This window comes from Herpailurus yagouaroundi, unplaced genomic scaffold (assembly GCF_014898765.1).
Source record: "Herpailurus yagouaroundi ecotype Mexico unplaced genomic scaffold, PumYag 197, whole genome shotgun sequence".
In the NCBI taxonomy this organism is placed as follows: domain Eukaryota; kingdom Metazoa; phylum Chordata; class Mammalia; order Carnivora; family Felidae; genus Herpailurus; species Herpailurus yagouaroundi.
The window spans coordinates 28,498,621-28,511,489 of record NW_024412428.1 but is presented as its reverse complement, the minus strand read 5'-3'; the positions used below and the strand labels follow the sequence as shown (position 1 = coordinate 28,511,489).

At 42.6% G+C, this 12,869-nt stretch overlaps 1 protein-coding gene across 2 annotated transcripts in view; it reads right to left on the bottom strand.

Annotated features, from left to right (window-relative positions):
* Window positions 1-5,102: 5,102 nt before the first annotated feature.
* VWA8 (von Willebrand factor A domain containing 8) overlaps window positions 5,103-12,869 on the bottom strand; it is a 369,166-nt gene continuing 361,399 nt past the window's right edge. For both annotated transcript variants that reach the window (XM_040448547.1, XM_040448546.1), the window contains exons 43-45: window positions 9,380-9,478; window positions 8,186-8,424; window positions 5,103-6,073 (exon numbers count right to left, since the gene is read on the bottom strand). In XM_040448547.1, the coding sequence (XP_040304481.1) occupies window positions 5,965-6,073; window positions 8,186-8,424; window positions 9,380-9,478 (447 nt within the window). In that variant the 3' untranslated portion in view covers window positions 5,103-5,964. The remainder of the gene's footprint in view (window positions 6,074-8,185; window positions 8,425-9,379; window positions 9,479-12,869) is intronic.

The following is a 12,869-nucleotide window of genomic DNA, read 5'->3' as shown; positions in this document are numbered from 1 at the left end:
CCCCTCCCACTTCCTCACCAGTCACAGGCCCTGTCTGGAACCTTCATCTCAGCTGGGGCCTGGACGAAAGCATGTGAATGAAGGAATTCAAACCAAGATGAGCATGATGGATAGCCTCTCAGGGCTATTTGTACTTTAAAAGAGAAGCCCCTCTCTCTGGGAAACGCCACTCTAAAGACAGACTTCAGATGTCAGGGGGCGAGGAGCCAGGCCAGCTGCATGGGGCTGTATTCCAGCCAAGTGACTGACTGCCTGCTCTCAGGCGGTCTTGTGGAACCGCCACAAACTCCCACCTCTGCAGACAGCGTGCCCATTCCCGTCTCCACTGAAAGAGATTCTTTCGTCCGGGCACTACGTATCGAATAGCAGATCTTTGTACTTGAGGCTGCAAGGTATGGACATGCACATTCTATCTGCTTTGAAAATAGTTGTTCAAAAACATAGAAGCCCCAGAGGACACTTTTCAGATAAAAATCCCTTGGTCAACTGCAAAATAAACAGGTATATTTTCCAGACCGTGTGTCAGTTAACTAAGGAAGCCCTGACCCTCCCAGGTATCCCTTGTCATCTGCCCTCTATTTTATGCGGAGAATACCCTGCCATCTGAGCATCCTGGTTGCCGTGGAAACCCTCAGTGTCCTCACCAGCCCTGGGTTCTGTGGGAGCCGCCCCCAGGAGCCAAGGCGAAGGCTGGTCAGCAGGCTGCCTCCCCACTGTTGCCATTTGATTTCCACTGGGCCCGCGTGTGCTCCTTTCTGGGCCAGTGTTTTCAGGGGCGATACGGGCCAGAAAATATTTTGTAAAAGGAAATGGACCAACTAGCTTTGCTAAGACTCACTCTATTCCTGGAGCCCTGATGATAGAAGACTTCTTAATTAGTGTTGGAATGAAGAAGTAAATAGTCTCATTACATTGCATCAGTATTTGTTAATATAAACACATTGCACGTAAAAGGCTGCCTTTAATGTCCTGAGTAAATATACTTATTTTTCATTTAAATTTGTAAGGCTTCATGTATGGTATCATGGGACCAATTACACAAAGTACTCTTGACAGGCTCATTCTTTTCTTGCCCCACTGTGGCGTGCATAAAGACACAGACCCTTTGGGATGTTCAGACAGACATTTTTCACAGGTCAAACTCTCGCTGCCATTACTAATGCTTCAGGGCTGCGGGGAACTTTAATAAATCCTGATATTCTGAAACTCCTCTGGGATCACACCCACCATCTCTGGGGTCCGAGTTTATTGACAAATACTGGTTTTTTTTTGTTTTTTTTTTTTTTTTCAGGGTAAAAGCTGGCTGCTCCAAAGCACTTTCACAAAGCCTGTAAGAAGAGGGGAGCCTCAAGGTGACTCTGGCGCCTGCCAGGAGGAGGACCTTGGGTGGTGGCTGAGGTTCCTTAGAGAGGACGTGTCCCTTGATGAGATTTCTTAGAGACGAACATGACGTTCCCACCACGATCCGGATCCAAACCCCTTTAAAAGACTGTTCTACTTTGCTCCCCATGGCCAAATACCACAAGCACTAGTCAATTTAAAAATTACGTAACCCTGGCATTCCAGAGCTGACGTGCCTGGCTGCAGGAACAGACGCAGTGTTCGAAGGTGAAAGCCCCAGACGGTGCTCAGTGTCAAAAAAGAGTGTCAAATCATTTTCAGCTTGAGAGGTTTGCTCAGCAAGCATTTTTTCCCCTCTGGAGGAGATTTTTGTTTACAGGATTTAACAATTAAAAAAACTCACACACACAATCGCGCATTGTTCAGCTCGGGGCACAAAGGTCAGCTCTCGGCACCCAGTAGTTTTCCAATTCCTGATCCTTTTTGATCCACTGGGCAGATCAGCAGATATGGAGTTTTATTTTAAGGTACCTTTTTATTTAAGGTAGAGACAAAGGGTAGAAATCTTGTGAATTACTATCCAACAGAAATATCCGTCCAGATGGATGGGGGAAAGCTTGCTTGTCCAATTCTAATGATGTCTTTGTAGCTTTTAGAATGCATATTCAGTTGTAGCACTATATTTTTGGGTGCTAAAATCCTCTGTATAATTGGAGCTGTTTGTGGGGCTCAGGCGACAAAAATACACGAAAATGATGTTGTTCTCGTAAGACACGTGAGGGACAGAGTCAACTGCTGTATGAGATATAGAAAGAGGGACTATAGTGTTAGAGATAATTTTGTTCAACTTTTAAAACTTAAATTTGAAGTTAATTTTAAATAGGTGAAGCAATTCAGACCCAGAAGTGACAAGCCCAAGTTCATACAGGTAGCTAAGCAGCATCTAGAACTTCCTTTCTATTAATTCTACTTACTTAGAGTTTGTAAATTCTCCCACCACAAGATGGAACACTGGAATTCCTTTCTATTACCTGCAGGACTCTTGCCACAGCCAGTCTTAGAAAGAAAGGTAAAGGAAAGGCAATGGTAAGAACTTTATGATATGACCCTAACCAGAAAGTGGGAGCAAATCAGATGCTTCATTGAATAAGCCAGATATGTTACTGGTTGGAACAACTTTTTAAAAGTGGACATTTTATTGCTTAAGATGAAAAAGTTATATACAATTTACTAAATACAAGTGGACATTTGGCTGTTCTTTGATGCAGTTCCAGAAAAAAGTTTTCCAGGCAGGAGATGTTGGCTGACAATTTGTGGAATCTGAGGTGCCTGGGTGGCTCAGTCGGTTAAGCATCTGACTCTTGGTTTCGGCTCAGGTCATGATCTCACAGTTTGTGAGTTCGAGCCCCATGTCAGGCTCTGTGCTGCTAGCAAGAAGCCTGCTTGGGATTCTCTGCCTCCCTCTATCTCTGCCCCTCCCCCCTTATGATCTCTCTCTCTCTCTCTCTCTCTCTCTCTCTCTCTCTCTCTCAAAAATAAACATTAAAAAAAAAAAAAAAGAAAAAGAACTGTGGAATCCCTCTCATAACTGCCATTGTTGGGCCACAATGGAGACACAACCAACAGGCCGCCACCCTCTTGCTCCTCTAGTCCTACACTTCTCTGTTTTGTTTGAGGAGGAATTTAATTCTGGCTGATCTGACAGACACAGGAAGGAGCCGGGCAGAGAAAGGGTCGAAGGCTCTGGAGCTGCCCTTTTAAGAACACTGACAGTGGTGTCCACGGAAAACTACTTCTAAATGGCTTTCAAGGCCCTCGAGTTTGTTTAGAGAAAATCCCGCTGGCATTGATGGATTTCTCCTCCTCTGACAGTTCACAGGAAAGGGCGTAGTGTAAAGAATTAGATGATTCATTCCACACATGTGACAGGCTCAAGTAGTCTGCTCTGATCCACTTCTTGCGGCTGTGTTCGAGGTGCCCCGTGTGTGATGAGGTCATCTCGCTGGGGCACACAAAAGATTCCAGGGGGAATACACCATATACTGCGGCCATTCATGGCGTTCATTCCTCCTGGCTGCTCAGGGGTAACAATGAACCTTCTCAGCATTACAGGGCTCACTACGGAGACAAGCTGGTTTAGATGCCTTTCAGTGGAGCTCCCTCCCTGGGGCAAACAATGCATTTATTATAATGTCTTGGCCCCAAGAAGGGCCTGGGAACAGCACGAAGTGGCCTACAATTAAGTACATTTCATAATAAAGGCACAAACTTCTTAGGTATTCTAAGAAGTGAAAATAAACCCTTCTCATGTCCTCTCTTGGCCACCCCCCTCCCCCACCCCATCATCTCTCCCTTTTACAAAAAAGCAAAGTCAGGGGTTACACGTTTGTTTGTTTGTTTGTTTTAAATAACAATTGCAAGGATGTCTGGCCAGTGAGGAGAGGTGAATTAAATTACAGGAGAACATTCTTCCCATGTGAAGGAAAACTGGCCTCTGCTCACTCAGGTAGTCAGGGCACAGGCAGGATTTGTTACATGGCCATTGTGTTAATGATTCTCGGATTCTGGTCCAAAGCCTTTGGGGGCTGTGACTGTCCTCAGAAGGGCACTCCTAGGGGTTAAGCTGCCACTTGAACGCGCACTTCCTCAGTTTGCTGCTGAGCCCAGGAAGGGCTGGTTAGAGATGTCCCTCCAGCAGTGTCTTGTGTCCTTGCTCCCCACAACCTCCTCTGAGTGCCCGGATGTGTGCAGGTAGCTTCTGAGTCCCAGGGAGAGGAAGACAGCTCTGTGAACTGTGGTCAGGTTGCAAGAAGAGAAAGGAGTCAAGGCAACGAGAGCTCGAGTACATCACGAGGGAGGCCAGCACAGCCCAGCTCCGCCCCTGCCTGCCCGTGACTGAGGCCCGTTTTCTTGAACTTCCCTACACCTCAGTTTCCTTATTTATCAAGGAGGATGTTAAAAGTATGAATAGTCAGTAGTCCGGTATTGGGAAGTGACTTACTTTCCTCATCTGTAACATGAGATAAAAAAAAGAAAAAAAAAATGCTTCTATTTTACATGCATCTTTGTGAGGATTGAATGGAATGATACATGAAATCGTTTAGCATACATACCTGGTATGTGGTAATAATCGGTAAGTGCTACCGGCTACTGTTGTTGTTATTATTACTGTTATTAATGCAATTACATTTTTAAAGGTACTCGTTGGATTGAAACTGCATGGCTGGATGATTCAGTACACAGAGCAAGTATCTGGCCGGAAAAATAAGAGAAGCTATGCAAACTCATTGGGCAGGATTGCACTGGAAATCTAATTACTTTTATTTCTTTGACAACTGATAGGCAATCGAGGGTGGTGGAACAAATGGGTGATACCTTTTCTTCTCTACAATTGATTAAAAAGAAACGGATCTGTATAATTCCATTACATATGGGTAAACAGGGTAACCTCATTAACAAGACTAGTTTTTCCAACTCATGACAAGAAAGCACGCACACACTGGTGCCCCCTGCAATTTTGACTTTGCATCTCTAGCTTCTTAGGTGCTTGCACAGACCCTGACTTTGGCTGTGGCATTTGATTTTAAACAAAGGGACAATGAGCCTGTTGGTAAATAAAGGTCAGCCCAAGAGTAGGTGGGAATAAAGTGCACTTTGAAAGAAAAGAGGAGTCTTGACAAAAAAAAGCATACACACACACACACACACACACACACACACACACACACACACAGCTAAAGAGATCTCCAGTTACCATTCAATTCAAACATACCGCCTTGTTTTTACTTTGCTTTAAGTAAAAACATAAGTGTTTGTTGTTTTGAACATTACATTTTGGACACCAAAATACGTGAGACTTGTGAGAAGTACTGGAAGAACAAGAGGAAACAGGAAGTTCAAGGCAAGACATCCTTTATCCTTCCACGCTGGCAGCATGGAAAATGGGAGGTTTGCTCTTTATTATTTAAAGAATCTTTAAAAAGTCAGGTGGGAAAGATAGCAATGCAGGGATCTTTTGATTCCTTTTGGCTTTCGCCAAGAGAATGGAATTATTGAAAAAAGCCTAACTGTTTATAAAATATGTCTGTTAGAAAGCTTTCCAGTGAGTTACATACTATAAAATCATTGTCTTCTGGGCAACCAAGAGTGGAGAAGAAAATACACATAATTACTGGATAGGAGCAGGTTGGGTGGGTTTGCACAGACTTGTAACTCAACGTCGGAATACGGCAACTAAAGCTTAGTTTGATGGGGTCGCTTCTGTTACCTCAGGTGACCAGATGTTAAGGCAAAAGCAAGGAATTCTCTTTCCTTCAGGTTTCTAGATATAAACCAAGTACCACAGTTCTCAAACCACTTTCCTTTAACCCTGACCTTTTATAAAATGCAGGTCAACTCACTTCCCTGTGAACCCATCAACAGTTGTCGGTTTCCATGCACAAACCTCCCTCTGGCTGCTTTCCTGAATTCGGATTGCTGAGCAAGCGCAGGAGGACCCAGGAATGCCAGAATTATCCAGTCATTGCACAGGTTCCCTTTATAGATGTCTTCTTTTCTTCAGAGTACTCTTTATCCCTATCTTATTTCAAATCCTGGGGTCACCAGGGTGACGAAGGGCACGTCTTAAACAGTGGACAACATGGTGGAGGTGAAGATCTGTTGTAAAATCTGAGGGATGTCCTTGGTATCCATGGCAACGAAAGACCGGCCAGCTGGTAAAGTTCTCTGAAGCCTGACAGGATGGAAGGGGAGAGAAAATTACCATTGCAAATCGAGGCTCCCCTTCCACCTCCTGCCCCCACAAACCACAGTGTCCCGATGGTTTCTTAGGAAAAGAAGTTTTTACTTTCTAATACCTTGCCCCTGCCGGCAATTGAACTGGCTGTCACTGGGCAGTGAAAGGCTTGGAAAAGCAACAAAACAGAGCGAGGCACACTGAAAGCAGTGAACCCAGAGAAAGGTCTTTTCGGTGAGAAAATCAGTTAATTTGAAAAGAAGAAATTTCCTTCCTTTTATTACTGTCACTTTCTAGTATTCCCTTGGTAGAACAGAACGCTAGGGACGCATTTGAGATTGGCTCACCTAGGTCCAGCAAATCCATATGCCGTACTTCTAAGTGTTTTTCCTGCCTTAGAAAACAGGCGCCGAAAAATGCTGCCTGGCCAAACCCCGGGTGGTTCTTTCTTTCTTTCCCTGCTCTCTCGTTCTTTTTTGCCTCACATTATACAGCATGAAGTACACTCTGACTTATGCAATTGCAGCTTTGATGACACCAAGGTTATACAGGCTAATGATAATTTTTTTAAATGGCAATTTATCATCTGGAACAAAGGGCCATTTTTTGAAAGCAATGAAAGGACAAGACACAGTTCTATCCAAAAGAACGCCTTCTTTCACTGTGCCAACAAAGTTTGGTTTTGGAATGACATTTAATAAAAGTCAACCATCCTGTGTAGTATCATACATTTGGCATGCCTGGTAGACCAGCTAATTCTGCAATGTATCTTTTGCCAGTGGATGTTGGACCATTTCCCTAGGAAACCACAAGGGTATTATTGTACTTTCTTAAGTATTCAAACAGGATCTGTTCACTAGAAAGACAAAATAGCTATTTCAGCTCAACCAGTATTTGTTGAACTTGCCGTCTGCTAAATACTGGGCTGGTCCTGAAGGAAATCTGGGTAGAAAAGGCACGGTTTGCATTCGAGGACATGGAAGTTCTAGAAGAGGCTAACGCATAACACTGGGAAGAATGCAAAGTCAGTTGTAATAAAGTGACTGTAATTACATGATATTCAGGCTGTTCTTAACCTCACTTGGCGATCCTGCAGCAAGGCGAAGGGAATAGGAAAAGATGCCAGCTCTTTGGACACTAAAGCATTTCGTAGTCTATATAGGACTCTATACTTCAGAGTATGACAGGTAAGAGACAGGAATAATAAAAAGGTATGCATTCTAGGCAGGAAATTTATTTTTGGGGGTGGGGAAAATATACTTTCATTTGTGTTTTCGGCCTCATACAAATATTTCAAGCAAAGAAAAATCAGAAGTTCTTTCTGTTTATAATTCAAAAGAATAAACATTAGTATATTTGAGAAATGAAAGTGTTTCCAGATCTCTCCTTTTAGCTCATCCACAATGGTATTTGTTATCTGACCACACCTTCTCTACTAAATATTTAGCATGTTCAGTGTAGAATTTTACCACATATACTCTCTTACATTGTCTCCAAGTGCTTTACCTGCTTGTCCCCCCAGTAAAAAGGGATATACACACATACAAAGGGAGATATTTAAGAAGTGATGTTTATACAATCTATGTATCTATATCCATGTATGTCTGTCCATGTATATTTACGTATATGTCTCGCTATATGTATGTGTATGTGTATGTGTGCGTATTTTATACATTATTTATATACAGGTTTTATAGACACACACATACATATACGCAATCTCTTATGCTGGGAAAATAGATGTTTGCTAACTTTGAATATGATTTGAACATGAACTGATTAGAACTGAGCTTGAGACCTTGATGTTAAGTGAAAATATATAAAATACTGTCTAATTTATTTGTGGACAAATCAATTTGTTAATTATCCTATTGTTGGTCTAAACACACAATGGAAAACCGTTAATTTCAAATAATTACTGCTCATCCAAACATAAGCCGGAGCATTACATCCTTCCAACTGGACTAACAGCTCCATGACAGCAGCAATCCTACCGGCCATTCCTCCTTTTTCTCTTCCACTGCCCCTCCTGATGCCAATCCCGTGAAATGGCATGCGCCAGGTAGGTCCCTATACCTGTCCTTTGCTGTATCCCGAGGAGACCCTTACCTGGTTGCTTGATCACCTAAAGATCCAATGAAAATGGCAAAAGCATTTACTTGAGGGTTGCTTGTCAGGATTTGGGCAAACTTGGCAGGATGTATTCCATATCGTGACAGGTTTGCGTCACTTAAGACGATGACAAAGTACTCGTCAGCTTCTTCTTTGACAATTTCCTTGATGGCATGTTCTGTCCCCTCTAACGTGTGGTCCCCACTCATGCAGAATTGAGCATGGGCGTGCATTGTCTGGAGGTAAGAGATGTCGCACAAAAGCCACAGGTGAGAAACTTTTTAAGCCAACATAATGGTTTTTCTATTGACCATGAGAATGCACAAATACCAATTATTCCATGTGAATAAGAAATCTCTGAGCAAGTTCTATTTCATTTGCACCTCAGAGTGACAACAGTACATGTGATATTTGTATGCGGTTAAGACTTTTGTTAGAAACATGAAATGTTCCCAAACTCTCCCAGTTGGCACTTACTCCTCAAACTCAAGCTGCCATTTAAAGTGAGAAAATGTAAGAAAACATAAAACTTGGTATCACACACGCACGCTGTGGTAGGCAGAATTCCAAGGTGGCCCCCAAGATTCCTGCCCCTGGTAAACACAGCCTGCATAGTCCTTTCCCCTTAAATGTGGGCAAGACCTGTGAATGGATGTGACACAAGAGAAAAATGAGAAATGGGCTGAATTTCTAATAAACAAAGTTGTAACACTAAACACTGTACTTACAACAATAGCAATGGAGGACATTTACTTTAACCTCATAAGGTGTGTGTGTTTCTATTGTAGATCTGAATATGTGAAACTGAAGTTATCATTAGAAAATACTACGAGGTACATAAAACTGGGAGAGTACGCTGAAAGGGGTCATTCTTTTCCTTTTACTGAAATACTTAGGGACTGAGAAGAACTGTATAGGATATAGGAGGGGGACTCAGGCTGTGGAATCCTGACATAATATTGAGTACACTAAAAATATGTAGGGAACAGAGTTTAAAATTTGTGGTGTGGAGAAGAGGATTTTAGGCACCAGGAGTGTTTTCTCAGTTTAAGGCTTGAATGCTTGTAAAACAGAAAGTCTTTTTCTTTCCTGTATCTGTTGCTGCTTCAGTGAATCTTTCCAGTCATCAGAAGATACTTTACCTAATCTGGTGGAAGTTTTCACAATATAGAGGTGATTTAACGTATTTACCTTCAGAATTTCTAGTCTTTGCTTATTGTCCTTGGGGATTTTGTTAATTGGAACCAGACCAATGTTGTAGCCATCTCCAGAGTGTCCAGCGATGTCATACTATAGATAAGAGAATCAGAGTTAGAAGCCTCTGCCCACTAGAGAATTGTCATCAGACCTTTCGGCCTCCAAATCTTTGGTCTGCCACCATACACAATTGCTCAACAGATGGCCATGGAGAAGTCCAGAGAGATGGATGTGTGCTTATCAACAAAGGCAGACAAATTCCAGGCTCCTTCATTTCTGGCTCATCCTCATGTGATTTCTGCCCTAGCAGGAGGGAGAAAGTATGATGGGGGCTTCATGGGCTACCAAGACTTCCATTCTTAACCATCAGGGGAGAGTTCAAAAAAAATCACACACATACACACACACTGTGGTAGGCAGAGTACCAAGGTGGCCCCCAAGATTCCTGCCCGTTGGCATACATGGCCTGCATAATCCTCTCCCCTTAAGTGTGAGCAGGACCTGTGAATAGGGTAGGACGTTTACTTGTGATTATGTTATGTGGCAAAGGGGATGTTGCAGATGTAAGGCCGCTAATCAGGTGACTCTGAGTTAATCAAAAGGGAGATTACCTGGGTGGGCCCAATTTAATCACATGAGCCCTAAAAAGCAGAGTTTTTCTGGATGGTAGTAGAAGGGGAAGACAGAGAGACTTGAAGTCTGGGGGGATGTGACATGTGGGAATTATTTGTGGCTGAGATGGAGGTGACTATGGGGTGAGGCCTTGAGAGTGGCATCTAGGAGGGACCCTGGCTGACAGCCAACATCAAAACAGGCACCTCAGTCCTATGACCACAAGGGACTGAATTCTGCCCAAATCCAAATGGGCTTGGAAGCAGAGCCTCTAGGTAAGAGTCCAGTCTGGCTCAGATCGCAATTTCAGCTTTATGAGACCCTAACCAGAGAACCCAGCTGAGCCTTCCTAGACCCCTAAACTATAGAACTAAGACCTAGTAAATGGGTATTGCTTTGAGAGGCTATGTATGCAGTAATTGGTTACACAGCAGTAGAAAACTAATACATAAACTTTTTTTTTTGAACACACAAAGCGAAATGTATTCACCATCGAAATTACAGTAAAGCACAAAAAAGAAAGTAAAAATTAGTCATAATCCCATATTCAAAGCTAACATCTCTCAAAGTTTTGTAGAAGTTCTGAGGCTTTTATTTCCTCTCACTACATGTGAAAAAGGTTGCACATTCACACACACACACATCTACATCAACATAACTTCTAACTGCAATGGAAAACATTGTTTTATAATCTGCTTTTCTACTTTATTTTTTTTAAATTACAAAAATTTTAAATAAAATAAAAATTTTAAATAAAATAAAAAAAATTTATGTAAATTTTTTAAAATTTACATCCAAATTAGTTAGCATATAGTGCAACAATGATTTCAGGAGTAGATTCCTTAGTGCCCCTTACCCATTTAGCCCATCCCCTCTCCCACAACCTTTCCAGTAACTCTCAGTTTGTTCTCCATATTTATGAGTCTCTTCTGTTTTGTCCCCCTCCCTGTTTTCATATTAGTTTTGTTTCCCTTCCCTTAGTTCCTCTGTTTTGTCTCTTAAAGTCCTCATATGGGTGAAGTCATATGATTTTTGTCTTTCTCTGACTAATTTCACTTAGCGTAATACCCTCCAGTTCCATCCACGTAGTTGCAAATGGCAAGATTTCATTCTTTTTGATTGCCAAGTAATACTCCATTGTATATATATACCACATCTTCTTTATCCATTCACCTATCGATGGACATTTGGGCTCTTTCCATACTTTGGCTATTGTTGATAGTGCTGCTATAAACATGGGGGTGCATGTGTACCTTCGAAACAGCACACCTGTATCCCTTGGATAAATGCCTAGTAGTGCAATTGCTGGGTCGTAGGGTAGTTCTATTTTTAGTTTTCTGAGGAACCTCCATACTGTTTTCCAGAGTGGCTGCACCAGTGTGCATTCCCATACTTAATTTTTTTAATTAAAAAACATTTTTTAATGTTTATTTATTTTGAGAGAGAGAGAGAGAGAGAGAGAGAGAGAGACAGACAGACAGACACAGGGAGAGATTGAACAAGAGGGGAAGGGGCAGAGAGAGAGAAGGAAACACAGAATCCAAAGCAGGCTCCAGGCTTGGAGCAATCAGCACAGAGCCCTACATGGGGCTCGAACTCATGGACCATGAGATCATGACCTGAGCTGAAGTTAGATGCTTAACCAACTGAGCCACCCAGATGCCCCTCTGCTTTTCTACTTCAGTGTATGACATGTATTTTTAAAATTTAGGAACTACCTTTCTATTTCTCTATCTCACAGTGCACATGAGAAAACTAGAGCTGAGTGTGGGGTGCAGCATTTGAATGGAATCTGGAAAGAAGTTTGGGACCTGAAGCAACCATAACTGGAGCAAGGTGGTTCTAACTGTTGGGGTTTGCTCCCCAATTCCCTTCTCCCCTTCCATGTCCCTCTAAGAATTTTTGTGATTCTAATGTGAAAGTTAGAATAGATGTTAGGGTATCTGGGCAATTGGGGCATCTGGAAAGAAAACTCTGAGTGTGGGCCTGGGGCAAAAGATTTTCAGGAATATTTGGAATACTACTGAGGGACAAAATGCTTTAGAATCACTGCTTTCTATTCACCAACTGCCCATCAATCAACAGCTATCTTTTGAGCACCAACCATGTGCAAAACATGACTCTAGGTATTGTAGGGGAATGCACTTATTTCTTTTCATGTCTATTTCTTTTTAACTGTTGAGCTCTTTGAGGCCGTATCTTATTCATCTTCAAGTTTTAGTATCTGTGAGTGTGCCTGGTGTGTTTATGGCAAAAATGCAATCATGTTGGGGTAATAAGAAGCTTTCCTTTCCCATGTGGGCTACATTCTTTTGCAAATAAGCTGCTTGGAAGCTGGAATACATTTTCCCCGCCTCCCCCCCCCCCCGCCCCCCATAGCCACCATGTGATAAATGGTGGTTAGCCCAAGCTGGCTGACCAAAAAGCTCATACAGTAACCAAAACCATTGTATTTAAAATGAAAAGAAGTGGAAGAATTTCTGTTGGAATAATTTTCATGCAATGATAGGGAGCCAGGAGAGAAGCTGGGTTATTTGCAGAAGATCAGTTCCATTTTGGATGTGCTGAAATTATGCATCCAGGGAGGTATCAGAGTAGAAATGTATTTCATGGAGTCAGAGATGTGGCTGTCCCCGCCCAGGAGGGACACATGACTGCCAAGGGCAAATGCAGACACAGAGAAGAGCAGAGGAACCCTTCACCTGAACTTTGAAAAGTATCCTCTTTGGTGGGTGGAAGGACACAGAGCTGAGTGGAGAAGACAGGGGAGACAGCACTTGCCAAAGCAGGATAAGCAGATGGCCCTGGGGAATCTGTGTGCAGGGTCTCCGGAAGTGGTTGTGCAAGTGTGCTGAATCACACTAACGTCAGC